Raw genomic sequence first — 25,556 nt, forward strand, 5'->3', positions numbered from 1 at the left:
CATTGCGTGCTCTCGTTTTTGAATATTCAAGGTCAAACATTAAAACGCGTTTTTCTCGGAACGTCAAAATGGCGGGTGCGACAAGATAGCACGACGACGTCGATTTGTAAAATAATTCACCCTACCTCTCCCTTCCCCACCATTAAATAGGTGCCAGCTAAGTGAATGAAAATCTGCGGAAAAGAGAGTGCAACACTGGCACGAAATTTTCTGTTGCGAGAAAAAAAAGTCTCCCTTCACCGGAATTGTGACCGTCAACGGGGTGAAGATCTGGGGATAAAACTCCTTTCGGAAAATGCAGCCGCGTCCAAATCCCCGCTCGCATTTTTTTGCACCACCCTTTTTTTCAAGGTTCAAGTGCTTATTTTGTCCTTCTTTTTTTCTGTCCCGAGAGTGAATTATCAGCTTCTGCGAGAGCCGAACGGATGGCAGCGAGAGATTTTTTGTCATGTTTTGGGAGAGGATTCTTTTTTTATGGTTTGGTTTGCCTGACCAGTGTCCAGGGTATCCGGACCGAAAAAAAAAGAAAGAACCGGAAATGGAGAGTAGATAAGCGGATGAATTTTTGTTCCAAATGAAAGGAAGAAACGGAGGAAGGTCAGTTCTTTCCTGATGGACAGGCCAAAGGACGTGCGATTCGCGGGTGCGATGGTGATGAAAATGCGAAAGATCAACGAAATTAATTAAGCAGACGCGTTGCATAGAATGGGCGAATTTATAACATTTTCGTGTGGATTTGGATTTGTAATTATGCATATGAGAGGTTGGCATTTGGCGATGACAGAAATTATTAGGCTTTTACTTCAGCTATCTTCAAATTTTCAAATCTTCAAATCTTCAAATCTTCAAATCTTCAAATCTTCAAATCTTCAAATCTTCAAATCTTCAAATCTTCAAATCTTCAAATCTTCAAATCTTCAAATCTTCAAATCTTCAAATCTTCAAATCTTCAAATCTTCAAATCTTCAAATCTTCAAATCTTCAAATCTTCAAATCTTCAAATCTTCAAATCTTCAAATCTTCAAATCTTCAAATCTTCAAATCTTCAAATCTTCAAATCTTCAAATCTTCAAATCTTCAAATCTTCAAATCTTCAAATCTTCAAATCTTCAAATCTTCAAATCTTCAAATCTTCAAATCTTCAAATCTTCAAATCTTCAAATCTTCAAATCTTCAAATCTTCAAATCTTCAAATCTTCAAATCTTCAAATCTTCAAATCTTCAAATCTTCAAATCTTCAAATCTTCAAATCTTCAAATCTTCAAATCTTCAAATCTTCAAATCTTCAAATCTTCAAATCTTCAAATCTTCAAATCTTCAAATCTTCAAATCTTCAAATCTTCAAATCTTCAAATCTTCAAATCTTCAAATCTTCAAATCTTCAAATCTTCAAATCTTCAAATCTTCAAATCTTCAAATCTTCAAATCTTCAAATCTTCAAATCTTCAAATCTTCAAATCTTCAAATCTTCAAATCTTCAAATCTTCAAATCTTCAAATCTTCAAATCTTCAAATCTTCAAATCTTCAAATCTTCAAATTTTCAAATCTTCAAATCTTCAAATCTTCAAATCTTCAAATCCTCAAATCTTCAAATCTTCAAATATTGCCTGAAAATTTAACTGAAAACATAAATAAATATATGACACGTGTCTGTTGATTCGTTAAGTAGATTGATGGAATATTCATCAATATCTCTTCTCACGCAATAACGTCATGATTCGAATTCCCGGACGCTTCGAAACCCGGACACTTCATCTTGTTTTATCAATTATTTGGGTATAAGTTCACATTATGAATGTCAAAACTGTGTGAAATGATGAATTCCAATATCAACTTTTATTTAAAGTTTGTTTGAATGCTATAGTTAATGTCAATTAACTATTAACAATTAAAAACAATAAAATTATAAATTTACCAAACATGTGAAACATTTCACTTGAAATATTTCATAGGCGTTCGAAGCACCGAGAAGGCACAGCAGAAATTTATGGTTTCGATTTTCTTAAATTCTAGCAAATTTTTATATAAACTATCGATTGTTTTGATTTTAACAGCTTATTTAAGAGCTAGAGAATGCCTTTCACTAACATTTCAGTCCAAATTTGTGCGATTCATAAGAAAAAACGAGTGTCCGGAATTCGAAGCAAAAGTGTCCGGATTTCGAATCAGCTTTATCAGTGTCAGGGATTCAAAGCACAACAAGTCATTTTAATTTTCAAATTGTGATGAAAAATTGTTAGAAAAGACATATTTTGCATGCATTTTCTTGAAAATGACTGTTTATACTACATCCTGATGATATTTCTACATTTCGAACTTATTACATGATTTTTTGCCAGCTATAACAAAAATGATATGCTACTAAGTGTCCGGATTTCGAATCATGACGTTATCTTCATTCAAACCCAAATTTTCCCGCCCCAAAAGGTCCAAAAAGAAGGGCAAACTTTTCCCATAATCTATCGATTATCCAATTTTCCTCAACTACTTCGGCAAGAGTCCTGCTTCTCATCAACGAACACGTTTTGGTCCTTATCTCGTAATCCTTTGAAGTTTTCCAACCTCAGCTCATACTCCCCAATCTCTTTCGCTCTTCCCCTTTTCACAGAAGTCCACCAGGTCGTCGCTGTGGTTCTGCTACGCGGTCAACTGCTGGCGGATGTTAGCCGCCGGTGGCTTCTTCAAGCTGCTCGGTGACCTGTGCGCCCTGGTGGGACCACTTTGCATATCCAATATCGTCGATTACATCGCCAAACCGGTGACATCTTCATCGGAATTAGCTGGCACCACTGGCGGCGGGATGACGGGACAAGAACGAGAAAGTCATGTAATTCCCTGGGATGACACTGGCCCGGGTGGATTTAATCTGGGAAATCAATCATCGACCGGCGGCGGCGACCGGATGCTGGTGGTCCGACCGCTGACGTGGTCCGAGCTGCTGGCAAACGGATGGTTCGTTGCACTGGTGGTGCTGGTGTCCGCCCTGGCCCAGGGCACATTCTCGCAGGCCAGCACCCACATCATGGACATGGAGGGACTTCGGCTGAAGAATGCGCTGCAGGGGATGATTTACCGGAAGGCACTGCTGCTGAGCTGTTGGAGTGGTGGTGGGCGGAGTGGCGGAGATTCCGGGTCGGGGAAGAAACGGTCAACGGAAGGATGGGACGGTGGTGGAGCGGAAACGGAGAGCAGTGATTCCGGCGATCGGAATGCATCGATTGGGAAAGGTCAAGGTGAGTTTTAGAGCATTCTGCAATTCTGCGAAATAGAAAATAATTGTGTTCAAATTCGCCTACTGGCTCTCTGAAGTGGAAAGGTATCTTAGAGGAGAAGGCGACAAATACCTTTTTAGTAAGTTTAAGTTTAGTAATTTTAGTTTTTAACCATCAAAGTATCAGAGCAAAAATAATAAATGAACGATGTTTTCAGTAGTAATAATAAGAGAATTGATCAAATCGAAACACTCTGCATTGCACACACATTGCAAAAATCGCACAGTTATAAACGAAATGTGTGAATTTATGGACTCAAACAATTCTATCTTAAATTTCAAGAGGCGCAAATAAAAATAGATAATAGATCTTTTAGGAACAACATAATCCTAAGATCTAGTTACCATTAATATAGCAGGTAGAGCGTCCAATTTCCCGGGGTTACAAATTTCCCGGGAAACGTGAAATTTTCAGCCAATTTGCCGGGAAATCCCGGGAATTACCGGAAAATTATAAATTTATTGAAAATTGCTATGATCTTGGTATTATTTAATATTAAGCAACAAAATTGTATAGGACATCAACATTATTGGTTTAAATAAGTGTAAAGATCAATTAACAGCTTGACTGCACGTGAAAAATCATTCAACTACAAGAAAATGTATTTTGTTATTTTTTGATGAGAAATTTTAAACAAGCCTCTGTGACCAGTTTATTGAAATGAGAAAAAAAACATGCAGAAATTATGTTTTTTATGACAAATACTGGTTTCAGCTCAACAAATGGTAAAGCTTTTTAGTGTTGGTTTTACTCCAAACAACCCAATGTTTTCAAACATTTGAGCAAACTTTGAATATATTCTTGCATTTTTTGAGAACAAACAATAGAAAGTAATTTATGAATGATTTTTTTTGTGTTATCATGTTGCATTATTTAAATTACATGATAAACTATTGTGGATTCAGCTCATAGCTGGATTTTCTGGCATCTTTTCACAGTCATTGGAAACGGTGGTGGAAAGACCTAGGGGTTCCCAGTTGGAGTGAAAAAATTCAATTTGTAGAAAAATTATGGATTAAAATTTTGCTTTTTTATCACTTCTCCGACATCAGGAATAATTGTTTGAACATGCTCGCAATTTTTTTATTCGGTCGGAAAAATATTATTTTTCTTGAAAAAACTTTCATTTTTAATCACATGATCACCCCTAATTCTGGATCGATGCGGCCATCATGCGACCGCGTGCTCCGTTTGTTTGTTAACAAAGCTGCAGCTGGATGGTAAGACGAGGTGAGCGGGGAAGAAATTTTGACATTTTTATGCCCGCATCTGGTCCGCTGCCTATTTCGTCGGTCGTTGAGTCGCCGGTCGTTTCTAGCGACCGAGTCCAGCTAGGAACTTATCGTACAATAACATCAATCCACAAAAAGTCTTCTATTTTTCACATTAAACCCTCTAACACCTGTAGTTGCACCAGTGTTAGATTCAACCAATTGAATTAATTCTTTTTGCACAAATTCGATTTTCATCTCATTTGATCATGGTAAACAAAAACGTCAAAAAAATCTCAATTTTAATGTGGAGGTAAGGAGTTAATATTGTTTTGATTAAATTACATCAATCTGTTGAAAATTAATAATAATTTAATTTGTAATAATTAAATACTCATTTAACAAGACCTATTCCCAGTTGCCTTAAAATTAGTATCATCAGAAATAATTCTGATGTCATAATTTCTGATAAGCTGAATAATTATATATAAACCAAACAATACATTTAATTAAACAAAATCATGTTAAGTTTATTCATTTATTATTTTTTCAGAGCATTTTCGAAAAAAAGTTCAAAAAATTTTAGAAATTAATACTTCCGCTTGAATTTTGGGAATTCCCGTGAAATTTACAAATTTCCCGGGAAACGGGAAATATTTTTTTCCGGGAAATCCCTGGAATTCCTGGACGGGACATTGGACGCTCAAAAGCAGGTCACAGTGGTCCAGATCGCAAGATTAGTGGAAAATGGATTTTCCGAAAAATGGTAAAGTTTTGGAGCTAGTGTCTTAAGAAAAGTTGTTGCAAATGAAAGGGGGAAACTTTTGGATTGGTTGAAAATTAGATTGGTTCACGATTAGGGTGATTTTGAAAATCTAACTTTACAGGGTCTTCTAAAAAGTTTTTTGCCTTGCAAATTCAAGCAACTTTGTCCAAACACCAAAATTTTATCTCGTAATCTACGCCTTTTATTTAATGTATAGAAAGCATATAAGCGGACTTTCAAAAATCAGTTATTTGAACGTGACAATTCAGGGTTAAGTTTTAGAGAAAAGTGATGTTGAAAGCTCTAAAAAACGAACATTTTTATTTTTTGACAACTCAATTTGGACTTAAGGGTCAAAAGTTAAAGCATTTTAAGGAATTTGGGTTTAAAGGATAATTTTACATGGAAACCCAAAATATGACAAAAAATCGATTTTTCGATACTATGCCTTAATTCTGAGGGCATATTCAGTATCAGCGGGCAAAATTACATGGTAAAACATGTATTTGGACAATTTTAGAATTTCGTTAGGGTGGTCCCATAAGGGTTTCCCTTGAAAATTAGACTTTTTCAAATGAAGGTACCGTAAACTGGGGTGACTTTGATAGCCCGGGGTGACTTTGATAGGTTTTTCAAATGCCCGTCAAATTAATATCTTAACATTTATGAGAATTTTTAGTATGCAAGCATTAAGGGATAGCTTATTATCGAACATATATGCAAAAATATGACTGTTACATTGGATGTATAAAAATTAGTGGCCAAATCAAATTTCTATCAATGTCACCCCGGGCTATCAAAGTCACCCCAGTTTACGGTATCTCGAGTTTAAAGAAAAGCACCACTGAGATTTTTTCAGCGTTTGTAGTGCTAGATCTCTTCTTTCAAATTTAACCTGGCTGAAAACTGATTTTTGAAGGTTGGCTCAGATGTTTTGTATAAATTTGGTTATAGAAGGCTTAGATTACAAGATAAAATTTTGGTGTCTTCGACAAAGCTGCTTGAATTGGCAAGCCCAAAAACTTTTAAGAAGACCAAAAAATTCCCTAAAATATTCCTGTATAGTTAGATTTTCAAAATCACCCTAATCGTGAACCACCCTAACTTTCAACCAAAACCAAAAGTTTCCCCTTTCCATTCGCAACATCTCTTCTCAAGTTACCAAAGCTCCAAAACGTCAAAATTTTTCGGAAAATTCATTTTCCACTTAATTTTACGATCTGGACCACCGTGCAGTGATTTTACTATCTCTAAGAAAGAATGACATTTTTTATAATTTTATTGAATAATTGGATGAAACTTTTCCCATCAATTTCTTTGGTCCGAATAAGTTTTTTTTTGCATCTATGGTTACTCCATAGAAATTTGGGAGATGCAAAAACAAAAGTGCTATGAAAGTACTTGAAAATACGTATTGTGTGAAAGGATTTTGTGATCGGTTCGTTGGTTCGGAAAAGTGGTAGGATATGATAAGGCCCTTTTGATTTTCTTTTTGATGTTTCGATGGACCAAAAGTGCAAACTATTGACGGACCTTTTAATTTTGGTCAAGTTATAATTAAAAAAAATATTTGCAAATCCTTGAAAAAAAAAACATGGTTGAAAGTTGAATTAAATTTGCCATAAGAAAAAAAAATATAGTATTTAAATTAAATAAGTAATTACAACCATCTCTTGAAAAATATTCCCAGTTTACTGAAAACATTCTCTTTTTAACTTTAGGCATTGGTAATCTGTAAGGCTAGTGATTTTTCGCGATTTCGCGGAAGCCGCGTAATCCGTGAAATTTGCCCTTGATCGTGAAATTTCGTAAATACCGTGAAATGTCGCGAAATTCTTATTAATTAATTAATCAATTGTCCCTAAGTGTATTTGAACAGCGATTTTTTTTTATTCAAGCAATCCACAAGAATTTTAACAGGCATTTTGAAACTCATTTTCAAAAATATTTTTACAGCAATGTTTTACGGAAAGTTCCAGCGAAATAAGCTTTGATTGTAACATGCCTTGGATAACACAATTTGACGTTCAAAGCATGATTTCTAGAGTTTTTTTTTGAATAGGTCTTATAAACATATGAAAGACAATAGCTTAAAGGACCAGTTTTTCAAATAAAGAAACTGCAGAGGAGTTTTGCTATTAATTTTTGAATCTCTGTAAAAAGGAATTTTTGTACAAAAATAAAGTTGTTTATGTTTTTAGAAACTGTTTTAAGCACTTTGCAACATTTTCTAATTATCTGGACTTATCAATTACAAATCGTCACTTGTGTGCTATCTTGTGACACGTACTATTTTTACAGCAGCCGCGTCACAATATAGCACACAAGCGACGAAATGGTAAACAAACCAATTTTAAGTGAAATTTTGGCTAAATACTCAAATTTCACTATTCCTAGAAACCATTTGCATACAAAATGTAATATCTCTTATTCTGCTTATTCTACTTTTGGTGGATTTATAGTTGTGATTTTTTTTTGTATTGAAGGATGTACTTCGTTTTAAGGATATTACCGTGATATTGTCGTGAAATTTCAATGTTTTGAAATTGGCATGCCGCTTAATTTAATTTTTTTCGACGTGAAAAATTACTAGCCCTAGTAATCTGGCCTTTCCAAGAATTAAAAATACGAAATAACGAGTATTTCAATGTTCTTTGAATCTTGACAATAATTGATTCGGTTTGAGTTTGAAAAAAAATGGAGTTTTAAATGTTGTATAATTTTTAACAATGTCAATTTAAGAAAAAAAAAATCCATGCAATGCATCATTACAATTGAGAGAAAATAGTCAAAAAATACAAAAATCAAACCAAACATTCAAAAGGTCGCATGAAAATTCAAAACGCTGTTTTGATGGTCTCGGGACCAAAGAGCCCAAGTCAAAAAAAAATATTAAATCGAATTCCTCGAAAAATTTACACTGAATATTAAAAAATGGAGTTACGAATTTTTGAAAATATAATGTTTTCCAGGTTTTTCTCAATTCAAACTTGATTATTTATTTTATTTTTTTTCTTTCATATGTTAATAGGATCTTTTAAAAAACACTCTAGAATTGTTCTTTTGGAGATTCCTTACTAAATATATTTATCCATAAAAAGATCCAAAGGCTTTCTAAAACTTGTGATAACCTTTGAACATTTGAATCACCAAATCTATAGTTTTTTTCAAAGGTCCTATAAACTGTTGTCTTTCACATGTTATAGGACCTTTTCGATAAAAAAATTCTGGAAAGGTGTTCGTGAAAACACTGAGAACGATATCATTCGTCAAATTATACTTGACATTTCGTAAAATTTTAAACGTTTTACAAAAATAATAAAATTGAAGACGATAATGATTTGATTCAAATCACGGTTTATTTCATGAATACTTTGAAACGTGCAAGTCATAAGCACTCTGATAGAATTTTGTGAAATTTTTTAGCTGTAAAAACGACACAGTTTTATATTAAAAAAAAAAATATCTGAATAACTCCTTGACAGTTTTTGTTATACAGTAGTTGTTCGCTAACTGGGCGTTGTTTAACTGAGCTTCTTTTTTACTGGGCGCTCGATAACTGGGCCGTAGCTCAGTTAAAAAGCAGATAAACGTCAAAAAACCAAAATGACCGAGGAGTTAATGGATGCAAAAATTATATTCAATAAATAAAAAAAATCGAACTTTTGTGTAAATTTAAAATTAAGCATTGTTAATCAATTTGAGTAACTTTTATTTTTATATTTCATCTGGAAAATATTATGCATCGGTGGTCACCTCGTTATGTTTTGTTCAGCTCAGTTAACGAACAACATTCGGTGAGTGGGCTACGTTCTCAGCCCAGTTACCGAACAACTACTGTGCCAAGGTGTCTTATCGGCAAAGTGTACGGATTTTTGTTCAGAAAGAGTTGGTAGCCTTAGGTATGCCCAAAGAAGCCATTTTGCATCATTAGTTTGTCAATATAATTTGCCACACAAATTTGGCAGCTGTCCATACAAAAATGATTTATGAAAGTTCAAAAATCAGTATCTTTTGTAGGAAATTTTTGATCAATTTAGTGTTTTAGGTATGGATAAGGAAAGGAGTTTTATCCCACAAATTATGAATAGCTTTCAGATCGGCCAATGTTCAAATATCATAGAAAATTGATAATTGAATATAATGATGCGCTTTTACTTTCATTTGATAGCTTTTGTTGTGATCCCTCTAATGATGAAACGATGGACCGTAAAGTTTAATTTCAAGCTTTCGAAGAAAAATATTGACTCTTGAAATCGGGAAATTCGGAACACAAAACAAATTTGGACTCCACTTTTAGTGTGACCCCAGTTAACGGTACATTTGAATGATTTTGAAGATAATTTTACGCAACAATTTGACACTTTTTAACACAAGGCAATGCTTTTAAAATTACTGTCCCATCGTGCAATAATTCCTGGAAATGACACAACACCATCGAACGAGCTACTTCATCAACAACCAAATTGAAACATTTAACCAAAATTGCCTCGCTTCACTTGTTGATAAACAACGCCCACCATTTCGCCGCATTCAATGTTGCATTTATTTTAAATTTTCATTTTCTCCTCTCCACTTCAGCAGCAGCAACTCCTCCACGAGGCCAAACCGCCACCCTCTCTGGTGGTGGCAGCAGCGAACGCAACAGCCAAAACAACATTCCCAAGGACAACAACATGGCCACGGTCAAAAGCAACAGCTCCGCCAACGATGCAGAACCCGGAACAGATGGTGCAACCGCCAAACCACTGCAGAGCCGGCAGTGTTGCCAGCAACGCGAAAGCACGGCGGAAGAGATAAAACATAAAACGGTTGCCATCGATAGTGGGTACGAGCGGGGACGTGGTATCGGAAACCAGCAGCAGCAACCGGAAACGACCGGAAGTCAGGGTGGTGGTGGTAATAATGGCAGTGCTACCAGCGAGCACGGCGGTGCCACCACCGACGCAGGTACCATCACCAATTTAATGTCCGATGATGCTTTCAACGTGATGTCGTTTGTGAAGATTGCGCACTACGTGTGGGCGATTCCACTCAAGGTAAATATTGGCACACTGTTGCACATTTGCAGGAAACTGTTTTGGGGGTGGGGGTTGAACAAGTTTTAGGCAAAATTTAATCGATGCTGATGAAAGGGTTGTCACGGTGATGCTCGGGCACTACTGCTCTAAAATCAAAGTTCAAGAGCACGGGTGTAACCGGGTACACATATTGGTTCGGTACACAAGTGGGGTGGTTGAGGTATGTTTACGAAATGCATAGAATATCAATGGCTTCTAAATGTTCCTAGAATTGAAATATTGACATTTTCAAGTTCCACTTCGACGTTGTTGTGCTATCGTGCCACACATCGCTTTTTGACGTTCCAAGAAATACGCGTTTGAATGTTTGACCTTGAATAAACAAATAATAGAGCACGCAATGTAAACAATAACAAACAAGTTTGATCCCTGATCATAAATCCGTGGGTACATTTATATAAAATGACTAAACAAATTTTTAAGTCTTTGTCATATTGGTAATGTATAACATAACCACTTGCACCTTTTATGATCTTTTATAGGATACTAAAAAAGACATCATCTGATCCATAGAGCGTGACGGTGCAAAATCTGGAGGAGATATGCATTTTTGATAAAATAGCAAAAAAGTAAAGAAATTTAATAATTAAAATAACAAGCCAGAATATGAACATGTCAATCAAAAAAGTATTTGAAAATGCGATAATCACTCGTACGTGTAATCATTAGTTTTCTCAAAATGTTATTTTCAACGAAAACCAAAACATTCAAGAATAAAAAACTATTTGCGGTTTTGTACATCGAAAATCACTGAAATTCAAAATATTTTTGAATTAACCCAAACTTGCTGAAAATGAATCTAAACGCAGGGAAATGCATTTTAAATTAATTTAAGTTGTTTGCAAATGCCTTTGAAAATTTTGACTTTTTTGAGAAAATATTTTTAGACTCCTGATTTTTAGGCTGGCTGAGTGGGGGAGAGGGATAAAAACATTAAATAAAATTTGAACCAGCCTGAAAGATATAAAAAGATTGAAAATACGTATTTTGGGAATTCAACTTTTAGTAATATAAAGTTTATTAAAAATTACGGATTTTTTTCATGTACCTTTTTTCAAAAAGTTTTAACCATAATTTAAGCACAGACAAACAGACGGGACACTCGAGTTCGGAACCATCGTCCTTCAATAACCGAGCCAAAACGGTTATTTCAAATGCAATTTAGCTTCGGCATCCACTCACCCGGCGCTGATGGCGCTGCTGTCGTGACAGCTCGCCCGTCTTTCCCCAGTGTGTGTAATGTGTTTTTATTGTTGTAAAGTTGAGCGTGAGCACGTGGCATTAAATGAAAACAAAACAAAATATGATAGAATTCAGGAAATCTAACGGTGATCCATAATCCAGGCTTTCGGGACAAGATTGGGGCAGTTTCGACCGGGTCAGATGAGTGGCTGACTAGCGAGGACATACCCTTTACCCCACTATTAACCCGGTAGGCCTGCCGCTGCCGAGGCTGCTGATGAGGCGTCCGCTACTGCGGAGGAAGCCAGATTCTGTGGTGAAGTCATCTCCTTCGGAGTAACCTTGATGCAACCTGCTTATCCTTCATGGATTACTGCTGCTGGTCGTCCTTTTGGTGATGTTGCGTCGATCGTGAGCGCCACTCAATCTTCATCCACAGTTGTTCGCCGTGAACACGTTTCCCGCGGATGTTTTTTGGAGCAACGGGGAGGACCAGTGGTTTGGTCTCTGTCGTTGCGATTGTGGTGCGTCGTTGCTGATGCTGCCGCATGGTTTGGCCGTCATCTTCGGCCGTCGGTGTTAATTTTTATTTTTATTTCATCGAGTACTGACGATAAGCAACAACAACATTATTTAAATCAGCTGTTGATGCTTACAATCGTTAAGGCTTGATTGTCTCACGCATACACTGACATGACACATGACAGTAATGGACTTGTATTGATATGTTTGGGCTGCGCTTCGGCATAAGCTCACCAGGCAGCGCTGGCGTCGCCGTGATTTGGTGGTTTGATGAAGGACGATGAATTTCTAAAATTATTTGTATGGAGAGTCACGTCTGTTTGTCTGTGATTTAAGTTTGATTTATTATATTGAATTTCGAAAGCCTCACTTACAATTTTGTTGGAAATCCGAATTCGTTCTAGTCTTATTAATTTACATTGCCCGTAAGCATGTTAAAAACCCCTTTTTTTTAACAAACACCCCTGAGCAGTTCTCTACGGAATCTGTCTTTTTTCTTTAATTTTAATTTTTGTATTTTTTAATCCGGCTGAAACTTTTTTGGTGCCTTCGGTATGCCTAAAGAAGCCATTTTGCATCATAAGTTCGTTCATAAAATTTTTCATACAAATTTGGCAGCTGTCCATACAAAAATAATATGTGAAAATTCAAAAATCTGTACCTTTTGAAGGAATTTTTTGATCGATTTGGTGACTTTGGCAAAGTTGTAGGTATGGATAAGAACTACACTGAAAAAAATGAAACACTGTAAAAAAAATTGTGATTTTTATTTCACTTTTTGTCACTTAAACTTGATTTTCAAAAAAACACTATTTTTTAAATGTTTTAGAGGACATCAAATGCCAACTTTTCAGAAATTTCTAGAATGGGCAAAAAATCTTTGACCGAGTTACAATTTTTTAAATCAATACAGATTTTTTCAAATTATCGAAATATTGGTCGCAAAATTTTTTCATCTTGAGTTTTCGATGTAAAATCGAATTTGCAATCAAAAAGTACTTTAGTGAATTTTTGATAAAGTGCACCGTTTTCAAGTTAAATCCATATTAAGGTAACTTATTTGAAAATAATCGCAGTTTTTCATGTTTAAAATTAGTGCCCATGTTTCCTACCTTTGAATTTTTATTTTGAAAAGCTGAGAAAATTTTCTATATTTTGCTTAATTGAACTTTGTTGATACGACCCTTAGTTGCTGAGATATTGCCATACAAAGGTTAAAAAACTGGAAAATTGATGTTTTCTAAGTCTCACCCAAACAACCCACCATTTTCTTATGTCGATATCTCAGCAACTAATGGTCCGATTTAAAATGTTTAAATATAAAACATTCGTGAAATTTTCCGATCTCTTCGAAAATTTTTTTTCAAAAATTTAAAATCAAGACTAACATTTCAAACCGGCTAAAAATTCAATATTACGCCCATTTGAAGATCAAAGATTTTTTGCCCATTCTGGAAATTTCTGAAAAGTTGGCATTTGATGTCCTCTAAAACATATCTAATCTAATCTAATCTAATCTAACCCTAGCGCAGCCAGTCTTTCGAGGGCATCCTGGAAAATGCCTTAGGTTGATTAACGCCTAGCATCCTCTTGTCATTATTAACAATTGCAGTGCCCAATGCAATAAATTGCTTTGAAACATCACAAACGTTAAAGCGGCCAGGCCAACTGCGTAAAGTTTACCGCAAAGATGATTCTTTAAAGTGGATTGAGTTCAAACAACAACACATTTCTGAATCGACAGGGGAGGAAGAAACGTGGGGATCCCCGCTCACGTTCCTGTTTGTAGAAGCAATAAATCGTTGGGAGCCACCAGCTAAGAAGTTTTTGTGCTCCGGGACCCTCGAGGATGGGACACTGTATTTCCACAAATGCCCTGGACACTATTTGCCGTGGTTATAGCGCCACAACTCGCTCACATTTGATGTCCTCTAAAACATATAAAAAAATATGAATCGTGTTTTTTTGCAAATCAATTTTTAGTGACAAAAGTGAAATAAAAAATCACCAGGTTTTTTTACTGTGTATCATTTTTTTCAGTGTAGTCCATTTCCATGCCTACAACTTTGCCGAAGACACCAAATCGATCAAAAAATCCTTCAAAAGATACAGATTTTTGAATTTTCACATATCATTTTTGTATGGACAGCTGCCAAATTTGTATGGAAAATTATATGAACGAACTAATGATGCAAAATGGCTTCTTTGGGCATACGGAAGGCACCAAAAAAGTTTCAGCCGGATTAAAAAAATACAATAAAAAATCGAATGACCGAAATCTCAGAGAATTGGTCCCCTACCCAAATAAGCAACCTGTCCAAAAATTCAGAGCTCAAAAAGTTTTCCGACCCAAAACGAGTCTGGTCAGGAAGAAACCAAAACTCGTAAACTGTTTTTTGAAAAAGTATCCCTCATTCTTCGTTCTGATGATAAGGGTTTTCAACGTTGGCTTTTGATGTGCACACAGAATGTGGGAAAATTTGATCCGAGCCAGGGACCTGCCAGAGGTTTATTTTAACCTGGATTTGTGCCAGGAGAGCCATTTTGGTTGGCAAATAATTTAAACATGTATTCAATGGAATACCAATAGGTTGAATTCAACTTGAAACTAATTTTTGAAACAGTTTATTGAAATCTGTCAGTGGTTTTTGCTCTGTTGAGCAGGGTGTGGGTGAATTAACGAAAGAAAATTAGTTTTGTTGCAAAATTTGATATCCTCTCGTTTTGAGATTGGTGATGAAGGGATTTGTAAAGTTTTGTCAAGATTAAATCTGTTTTGTTCTTGAATTAATTACTTTAATCTATGTACAGCATAAGATTTTTAGAGACTTCCTTCAATTAAGATTAAAAGCTGGTTGGAGATTATGAGTATTGTACTTCTTTGATTTTATTTAGCTGAGTGAAGCTATTGTTATTGAATTTCATTCCTTGGTACAAACGATGACAGATTATTTTGTAGAAGATCTAAATTTTTCTGAAACTAAATCTGTATTGGTTTTGTATCATAGCAAAAATCGGAGTAACAGAAGAATTGTTTGATTTTTTAACTGTAGATTTATGCTCTTTCATCATGTTAAAACCCAATTTAACTGATAAATTGATGAAATTTTTATAATCATTTAAAAAAATCTGTATAACGATGCCTCTGTGCTATCTTGTTCTAAGCATGCTGGTTTTCCTATCTTGTCAGCATAAGAGAGCACAAATGCATATTGATGCAAAGATATGTGCTTTCTTGGATCGAAAAATCTGTGAAATATAGATATTTCAGTACATGAGTAATTCTCAACCAAATCGATCTTTAATTTTGGTATTTTTTTAAATCCAGCTGAAACTGTTTTGGTGCCTTCGATATGCCCAAAGTAGCCATTTAGTATCATTAGTTTGTCCATATAATTTTCCATACAAATTCGGCAGCTGTCCAAACAAAAATGATGTATGGCAATTCGAAATCGGTATCTTTTGAAGGCCTTTTTTATCGATTTGGTGTCTTTGGTATGGATAAGATCCACATTAAAAAAAAAGCATCGGCACTTATTAAAAAAACAGCGTCTTTTTTACAGTTACCTAAAAATGGCTATAATTTGAAAATGGTGCATTTCATCAAAACTTCACTTTAAGTGCTTTTTGAATTCGATTTTACATCGAAAAATAAAGTTGATTTTTTTTTTTTTAAATCAGTATTGATTCAAAAAATCATAACTCGGATAAAAATTTTTGCCCGTTCTGGAAATGTCTGAAAAGTTAGCATTTGATGTCCCCCAAAACGTATCAGAATTTTTATTTGCAAATCAAGTTTTAGTGACAAAAAGTGTAATTAAAGATCACCCAAAAATGTTTTAACCGTGTATCATTTTTTCAGTGTAGTCCTTATCCATACACAGTAATGAATTGTGTAAATTTGGAAGGTATAATTTTGGAAGGTTGAATATTTCCGGTTTTATGATGTAATTTTACCTCAATTTAGACTAAAAAAGCGACATTACACCAGAATGGTGGTTAAATTACACATTTTCAGAGGTAAAATTACACATTTTTTCTGACATAAAATATGTAATATTACATATTTTTTTAATAATAATTATGTAATTCCAGGTTATGCAAAATAGCTTCAGTGACCTACGCTGTATATTCTACAGCAGGCTGGGATGTTCTGGGTTATCCAAGAACTTCCGGAAGTAATGAACTTATTATCTACCTGTTCAACAAGGGTCTGTACCAGTGTATCCACCATCGTAATAATTGCAGGTAGCTTCCGTGACCTACGATGGTTACCTTATGATCTGTTAGAATGTACTAGGTCATCCAAGAACTCCCAGAAGTTATGGCCTGGATATCTACCTGATCAACGGGGGTCTTTATGACTATATTAACCATCGGTTTAGCTTCAGATAGCTTCAGTGGACCATGATGGACATCCTGTGGCATATTGGATTGTTTTAGGTCATCCAGGAACTCCCGGAAGTCCTGGCCTTATAATATTCCTGATCAACGCATAAATGTCCCATTAGAATTAGCATTCGCATTTGAAGACGAGTTCCTGGATGTCTCAACACAATCTAACATGTCGCGAATTGTCCATTGGGTCCACAGAAGCTACCTGCAGGTATACCGATGGATAATATAGCCATATAGACCCCCGTTGATCAGTAAGATATCCAGGCCATGACTTCCGGGAGTTCATGGATGACCCAAAACAATCCAACATGCCGCAGAGTGTCCATCGTGGTCTACTGAAGCTACCTGAAGCTATACCGATGGATGATATAACCATACAGACCCCCGTTGATCAGGCATATATCCAGGCCATGACTTCCGGGAGTTCCTGGATGACCCAAAACAATCGAACATGCCGCAGAGTGTCCATCGTGGTCTACTGATGCTACTTGATATAGCCATACAGACCCCCGTTGATCAGGCATATATCCAGGCCATGACTTCCGGGAGTTCCTGGATGACCCAAAATAATCCAACATGCCACAGGATGTCCATCGTGGTCCACTGTAGCTATCTGAAGCTATACCGATGGTTATTTCACCCATATAGACCCCCGTTGATCCGGGAGTTCCTGGATGACCTCGTACATTCTAACAGATCACAGAGAATCCGTCGTGGCTCACTGAAGCTACCTGAAGCTATACCGATTGTTTATATAGCTATACAGACCCCCGTTGCTCAGGTAGATATCCAGGCCATGACTTCCGGGAGTTCCTGGATGACCCAAAACAATCCAACATGCCGCAGAGTGTCCATCGTGGTCTACTGAAGCTACCTGAAGCTATACCGATGGTTAATATAGCCATATAGACTCCCGTTGATCAGGTAGATATCCAGGCCATGACTTCCGGGAGTTCCTGGATGGCCTCGTACATTCTAACAGATCACAGACAGTCCATCGTGGCTCACTGAAGCTACCTGAAGCTATTTCGATGGTGAATACACCGGTACAAACACCCGTTGAACAGATAGATATTCTATTCGTGACTTCCGGATGTTCTTTGTTGTCCAGAACATCCCAATATGATGCAGAGTATCCGTTGGTCACCGAAGCTACTGATTGTAAAAACCCTGATTGTGGTCACCGTTGAACAGGAAGATATGACCATAATGGTTAAGACTTCCGACAGTTTAAAATCGGATCGCGTTATTTTGAATTTTTCGCGCAACTTGAGTTCGCGTTATTTTGAATTCTTCGCGTAAAAAAACCGCGTAAAAAAATTTCGCGCAAAAGGAGGTTGCGTAAAAAGAGGTTTGACTGTACCATGATTTTTTTTCTGTGTACCCCGAAGGCACTTAACAAGTTTCAGTCTGATTAGAAAATACAAAAAATCGAATGACTGAAATGTCAGAGAATTATAAAAGCTCGTTGGTGATAATAGGTATTGTTCTTTCTTGATTTTATCATTTTTTAATCTAGCAGTAGCGCACAACCCACAACCCTTCGAAAAAAGTCATTTGTGCCAAGGTTTGGAAACAAACAATTTGTGTTTTCCATGCATTCAGAATGTTCAGAAAAAAAAAATATTCGGTGATGTTTACTTTTTCCTTATGATAAATAAAATCTGAAGAATGTTCCATCAATTTCCTGTTTTCGTGGATCATGATTATAAATTACACATTTTCCACCCCGATGACGTTCAATTTCCATCTGGTGCCAGGATTAAAGACATAATGGCTTACTTTCAGTTGGTTGATGTTGGGATTAGAGGGGGGCACGTCCTGGCGTGACACGAGGCTGAACCACAATCTGTTCGGTTTGTTATTCATGAACCCTTCCCGGAGAGATTGGTGGGATTGCTGTCCGCAGAAAAGTGAAACTGAGGTTTTAGGTGGGAGGGAATTAACCGGATGAGTGCATCCATGCCGTGCCTTCTGGGTGTCCCATTACATCCCGCATTTTAATCCGGAAATCTCTTTTTTTTTGTTTCATTCCAGATTGGAGTGGTAATGTATCTTTTGTACCAGCTGTTGGGCGTTAGCAGCATAATCGGCTCGGTTGTTTGCATCGTCACGATGATTCCGTTGCAGTTTCTGGTCGGCAAGATGATGTCCGCCAACTCGAAGAAGGCATCGGTAAGTGGTGAAAAAATTCAAGATTAACTTGCTCTGATTTATCATTACTTGCAATTTGCAGCGACTGTTGTTTCATTCATTCCATGTGAACAGTTCTGTTCAATTAAATCGCTCCAACAATGCACTCCTGTGTTGCAGGATTAATATTGAAATTGCGTCCATTGTGCAAGGGTTTCATTCACATAATGCTTCCCCAGTCGTAAAATTGTCCCACTTTTTCAACTTCTCCCCCCAGTAAACATTCCATTTCCATTATCTGAAAGGGACCATCATCGCAATCGATTCCGAAGTTCTCGCTGACATACTTGAACGGGTGGCCTCATTTTCAGGCTTCAGACTTTATATATTTTTTCCATTGATTGTGTTTTCTTCCCATTTTTTTCTCCCCTTCTCAGGAATGCACCGACGAGCGGCTCCGCTGCATCAATGAGGTCCTGCTGGGGATAAAATTAATTAAACTCAGCGCCTGGGAGGGCGTCTTCCGGGAGAAAATTTCGCACGCCCGCCGCCGGGAGCTGCGCCACCTCGATCTGGACTCGTGCTACTGGACCATCATGAGTAAGTGGAATTTTGGATCGAGTTTATTTGTTGTTGTCTTGTTGTTTCTTGGCCGGTTGAGTACTTTTGGAAAATTAACGTATTTCAGGTGATTTTTTTTATTAAAGGAAAATATTTTTTCTAATCAGCATTTTATGGATAAATTTGCAAATAAAGTTGGAATGTTGATTCTTCTTCAGTCAGTCACGTGATCCGTCCTTGAGGTCCTTGAATCAGTCAGAGCGGAGACCAAATTGGCTTTGATAATCTTAATTACTGCTACCCGGTCTGCGCGCTGCATGATACAGAAAAATAACTCAGCGAGGGACGCTGGAAAATATTGGATTTTCCACGAGTGACAACACTGCTTTGATTTATGACGAGCGATTTCCCGGTCCGTGACGAATTGCGAATTTACCCGTTGAAGGGTGGTATTCGGTGAAGGACGATGAGTTTTTGATGCTGACGAATGAGGAGAGGATTTTAGTTTGAGATTGTGAACATCGGAAGCAATTTGTGCTTTTTCAGCAATACTTGCACCGGTGAATAGTTGAGTGGCTGCGAATGGGGCGAACTCGTTGGAATTTCTAGTCACGAAAGGGATTCTCTCAAGCAGTGAAAGCTTTTAACTTTTCTTTGCAAAAGTTTGTAGTTTTCATTCTAAATCAATCAGTTGTGTGGCTTATCCTATTTGCGGAACCCTTTTTCTAATGGATTCTAATCAAACAAGAGAAATAAAAAAAATCAAATTATAGTTGAAAAAGGAAAAGGATCACTGGATTTTGTGGCAAAAGCCTTTCTTTCCCTGATCAATTATGTTGAATGACGTGTTTTTCAAGGTTTTTGAAAAAAATCAAGGCCAAACAAGCCTTTACAACCGTAATTTTCAACTCAACATCCCAAATCTCCTGAATCAGTTGAGCAATTCTCCACGAAATGTAGGGCGTCCAATTTTTCTGGGTTTTGCATTTTCCGGGAAACGGAAAAAATGTCTTATTGAAATGTTTATAAAAACGTTACTTAATCCACCGGAAGGTGGTTGCTGCCTTCCTCCTAAAAGCCTTGCAACCACACACTACGAAAGCTTTGGCTAACGCTTACTTAGTAAAGACACTATACATCTGAGTGCTGCCATCTAGGTATGATAAATTTAATGAACCATTTGAAAGCACTGCAGTGTTTGTGTGGGTGCACTGAGCGTAAAGTTCCGACAGCTATCGGCCGGAGCTTTCAAATTATATAAATAATGACCCTTTTTAGTATCAACCAAAACAGTTTTTCGAACATATCTTTTACTGCACCAAGCCGGATGAAATTTAAAAAGACTTAAAGAACCTGAAGGCAAATCCAAAAACATAGATCCGGACAAAATCGGTCGAGCCCGTTCCGAGAAAAGTGAGTGAGAAAAAAAATTCTACGTCCATCCACACGCACAGACATTTGCTCAGAATTTGATTCTGAGTCGATATGTATACGTAAAGGTATATCTGGGAGGCTTATTTGAAAAGTTCAATTTTTGAGTGATTTTATAGCCTTGCCTCAGTGAGGTGAGGAAGGCAAAACCATTTGGATAATTCTCTACCAACTCACACGAAATCGGGAAAAGTTGCCCCGACCCCTCTTCGATTTGCGTGAAACTTTGTCCTAGGGACTTTTGCCCCTGATCACGAATCCGAGGTCCGTTTTTTGATATCTCATGACGGAGGGGCGGTACGACCCCTTCCATTTTTGAACATGCGAAAAAAGAGGTGTTTTTCAATAATTTGCAGCCTGAAACGGTGTTGAGATAGAAATTTGGTGTCAAAGGGACTTTTATGTAAAATTAGACGCCCGATTTAATGGCTTACTCAGAATTCCGAAAAAACCTATTTTTCATCGAAAAAAACACTAAAAAAGTTTTTAAAAGTCTCCCATTTTCCGTTACTCGACTGTAAATTTTTTTTCAACATGTCATTTTATGGGAAATTTAATGTACTTTTCGAATCTACATTGACCCAGAAGGGTCAATTTTTCATTTAGAACAAAAAATTTCATTTTAAAATTTTATGTTTTTTCTAACTTTGCAGGGTTATTTTTTTAGAGTGTAACAATGTTCTACAAAGTTGTAGAGCAGACAATTACAAAAATGTTGATATGTAGACATAAGTGGTTTGCTAATAAACATCACGAGTTATCGCGATTTTACGAAAAAATGTTTTGAAATTCGTGGATTCCTGATCAGGGACAAAAGTTACCCCTTAGGACAAAGTTTCACGCAAATCGAAGAGGGGTCGGGGCAACTGCTGTGTGAGTTGGCGGAGAATTATCCATTTTTCAATACATTTATTAAGTTTGATATTCTTGAAATGGTAGAATAATTTGATATCCATTTACTGGTGATAGTCTAGAATACAATCTGCACAGTGAAAAAAAAATTTAAAACCACAATTGTTTGTCCAATACGATTCACAATGAGTTATTTTCTTTAAAACAAATTTAATTGGTATAAAACTTCATAAAATAAAAAGGAATTTTAGACAATTTCATAAAAAAACTGAAATAAAGCAAATGACATGTGTAGTTGCTAGTCAATGTTAAATGTTATATCCAGTATTAATTCGGTGTTTTGTATTATTTTTAAATATTTTTTATATTATCTATCTTAATCACTTTTAAGCAATGGATAAAATCAGGCCTAGCATTCTGAATAAGGGCAGTACATTAAACATTAAATTTGTGTTTATCAAATATTGAATATAACAAAAAATAAGCTTTAAATTGAAAGGCATGGTCAAAAGAACAAATTTCATGTAAAACGTGAAAACTTCTGATTCGTGTTTCGAATTCAGTTCTGATCTGTACATCAAAATTTCAGAAATTTTCCATAATAATTTGATTTCAATTCAAATGCTTTATGTATTTGACAGGATATTAAATATTCCGCTGCTCTATTTGTTTTACATATAAATCTGAATTTCCAGGCCAGAATGTTTTTTTTTTATTTCCGGAAAACTGGGACAAAATATTTAAGAATCCCGGAATCCGGGAAATCCAAGTTTTGCGAAAATCCTGGGGATTTCGTCCCGGGGATTCCCGGGATTGACGCACTCACGAAATCTGCTGATTTCGATCATTTTTAATTTTGTATTTTTTTTTATTTGGCTCAAACTTTATGGAGGCCTTCCCTAAGGCCTAAAAGCAAAGTGAATAAAAAATAATAAATAACAGGCCATAGTCTCAACATTTGAATGCAAAACGTGCTTGAAAATGTATTTACACTTTTTGTGATGTTTTGCAATTATTTGTTTTCAAAAAATGTAAGATTTGACGAAAATAAAAACTATAGCTATACTGAACATCAAAAATTAAAAACAAAATCAAAAATTCAAAAAAAAAAATAAATCAATCTTAACATGCTAAAAATGATTCAAATTGGTTTCAGCTGATTGCACTTAAATTTCTATTGAAATTTTGAAATTTATAAACAAATATTTTTCACCCGTACCAACTATGAAGGGGGAGGGGGCAATCGAAAAGTACATTACAGATATTTTAATAGAGTGCGATTTTAACTGAGAAATAAAAAAGCTAATTTAAGTGCAATTTGAACTGAAAAATTCCCGTTTTTAATTTTTTCAAGTGCCAATGATTGTCCATTCCAAAAATTATTTTTCAGAAAATTTCATTAAAAATTGCCAAAGTTACATTTAAGATTGGACCTCGGGTTGCTGAAATACAGCGAATCAAAAAAAGAAACATTACATTTTCGACACAATTTAAAAATATTGAAAAACGGGATTTTTTCTGTTGAAAATAAACAGTAACTTGAAAACGGTGCACTTATTAAAAAATGTATTTAATAATTTTCAATTGAAAATTTGATTTTCATCATAAAATTAATTTTTGAGATTTGGTTTAACAGCATTTCAGATTTTTCCAAAAATCTTTTTTTTAGCTATAATCTCGGTTTAAGGGGAACCATACTCTAGCGAACAACAAATTTCGAAAAATTTAGAATTTTGAGATTTCAACTGTTGGTGATTGAAAGTCAAATACAGAATCGGGATTTTTTTTTCGTGCACCTTCTTTTTCTCATTAAAGTCCCAACCAAAACAGTTATTTGATAACCGTTAAATTTGAATGTTTTGTGGTTGACAAGTCTTGCAAATTGCTTTGTTTTTGCCGCGAAAATTCACGAGCACTGCTTTTCTGGTTTTTACTGAAACGATCGATGTTTAGGCATAATTTTGCGCTTATATTAGAACCAGGGTGCACTTTTAAGAACTTTTCCTGCAAAGTTAGTAATTTGTTTGGTAATTTGACGTTTTGGTTTGTTGTAAAATATTAAAGACGAGAAAATATATAAAATGTTGCGAAGCAAATCAAATAAATCGAACAAATGCAACAAGTGGCAAAAAGAAGTTTTATTTAGCTTGAGTCTTACATTTATCCAACAAGTTATGAAGAATATGTTTGATGAGTGGTAACAATGCCAAAGAGTTGCAAAGAGTTGAATTCAACATTTTTCGTGAAGTTGAATTTTCCTATTAAACGTCTTTTTACCTTTTTACATGTTATTTGCCCTCAAAATAAATGCAAAACAAAAACAATATCCAAAGGTTTTGATACAAGTGTTGAAACTTTTTCGCACTCAAATCGATGCTGAAAAGTACTTTTCAGTACTCTTAATTTTGGCGATGATAAGTAGACCGTTTAACACATTATTCCATAAAATTTTAGCTACTTTTCGTACGAAATATCCATTTATATATTGCACAAAACATCGAATTATTATAAAGAATGTTTATTATCAAAATTTTTGTATTCCTTTTTTTTTAGAAGGGATTATTCACCTTCCTAGTGCAACTGAGTGGACAATCTTAATTAATCGAAATATTTAACTTGTTTCATTTTTCCCTTTTGAACCGTCCCACAACCCCAGTGCTCCTGACGCACGTCTCGTCCGTGCTGATAACCTTTGTCACCGTGGCCGCTTTCACTCACCTGGAAGAGCCGCCGCCGGAAGCGACGTCATCCACCGCCGACGACGGAAGGATCCAATTCACGGCGGCCCGTTTGTTTGCCTCGTTGGCACTGTTTAATCAACTGACGGTGCCACTGTTTATCTTTCCAATCACGATTCCGATTATCCTGTCGGCGGTGGTGAGCACCCGTCGGTTGCAGGCCTTTCTGGCCCAGCCGGAAGTGGTTAGTGCTGGTGGGGTGGGAGGAGGGCGAGATGTGGACCAGAAGCGACTTCGGGAGGGGCGGCGTCCAAGGAACAAGAAGGGAGGTACTAGGGCTGATGACGTTGTGGGTGACGATCCTTGGCTGGCGGCCGCCGTTGATGACGAGTTGGATGATGACGATGACAATGACGGGGGAGATGGAGGTGGGATTCTTCAGAATTCCTCGTTGAAGGATGGAAAACTGGGAGACGTTGGAAAATGTGGTGAGTATCTATAACAATGATGATAATGAAGAAATATTGATTTTTTTAAATCAAAATTTGCTTTGAATTGAAAAAAAAAATCGATAAATTGATAAATTGATAAATTGATAAATTATTAAATTGATGATATCCAGTCAAGAACACCAATAGAAATTAAAAACTTATTATCTTCTCCAACCACAGGTAATAATTTATTCAACGATTCATCGAAAATGGGCGAAAATACCCTTCAACCCTCCGGACAGGTGCCATCCCAAGACGACACTCCTGAGCCTGGAACCCACTCGCAAAAGAACCGCAAAACAACTCCCAACCCACGTCACCAAAGCCCCGGTCCCATCTTTGCTCAATTGGACGGCGTTGGGGCCAAGTCTAATGAGTTGGGCCTTGGAATGTCACCTGCCAAGGGAGGGGAAGATTCCGCCGTGGGACAGCCACCGGTGGTTACCGTCCGGAATGGACGCTTTCGGTGGGGAGCAGCCCTTGAGGATGACAGCTCGGCGCAGAACTTGGGCCAGGAGCTGAGGATTGAACGGTTAAGCATTCCCGCAGGTTGGTTCGTAGGTTCATTTGGCATGCCGAAGAGGAAAGCAGTTGGACTAGGCATTGTTTTGTGGACGGGATTTGAGTGCTTCATTACTGACTGGTGGTGATGGTGCGAAATGGATTTGAACTTATCAGAGTTTCGCATTCTGGCTGGTATTTTGCCTTCCTCACTTTACTGAGGAAAGGCTATAAAATCACTCGAAAAATGAACTTCTCAATTAGACCTCCTAGACCCACCTTCATGTATACCTATCGACTCAGAATCAAATTCTGAGCAAATGTCTGTGTGTGTGTGTGTGTGTAGGGATGTGGGTCTGTGCACCAAAAATATGCACTCGATTATCTCGACATTGGCTGAACCGATTTTGTCCGTTTTGGCGTCATTCGATCCGTCTTGGGGTCCCATAAGTCGCTATTGAAAATTATGCAGTTTT

The 25,556-nt window shown here is 36.5% G+C and overlaps 1 protein-coding gene across 1 annotated transcript in view; it reads left to right on the forward strand.

The window, feature by feature from the left end:
- LOC6038065 (ATP-binding cassette sub-family C member Sur) overlaps positions 1–25,556 on the forward strand; it is a 173,177-nt gene that overhangs the window by 82,436 nt on the left and 65,185 nt on the right. The window contains exons 6-11 of the mRNA XM_038250893.1: positions 2,610–3,234; positions 9,832–10,289; positions 18,471–18,608; positions 19,004–19,166; positions 24,067–24,576; positions 24,760–25,128. Of these exons, the coding sequence (XP_038106821.1) occupies positions 2,610–3,234; positions 9,832–10,289; positions 18,471–18,608; positions 19,004–19,166; positions 24,067–24,576; positions 24,760–25,128 (2,263 nt within the window). The remainder of the gene's footprint in view (positions 1–2,609; positions 3,235–9,831; positions 10,290–18,470; positions 18,609–19,003; positions 19,167–24,066; positions 24,577–24,759; positions 25,129–25,556) is intronic.

Source organism: Culex quinquefasciatus, chromosome 2 (genome assembly GCF_015732765.1).
Source record: "Culex quinquefasciatus strain JHB chromosome 2, VPISU_Cqui_1.0_pri_paternal, whole genome shotgun sequence".
Classification (NCBI taxonomy): Eukaryota; Metazoa; Arthropoda; class Insecta; order Diptera; family Culicidae; genus Culex; species Culex quinquefasciatus.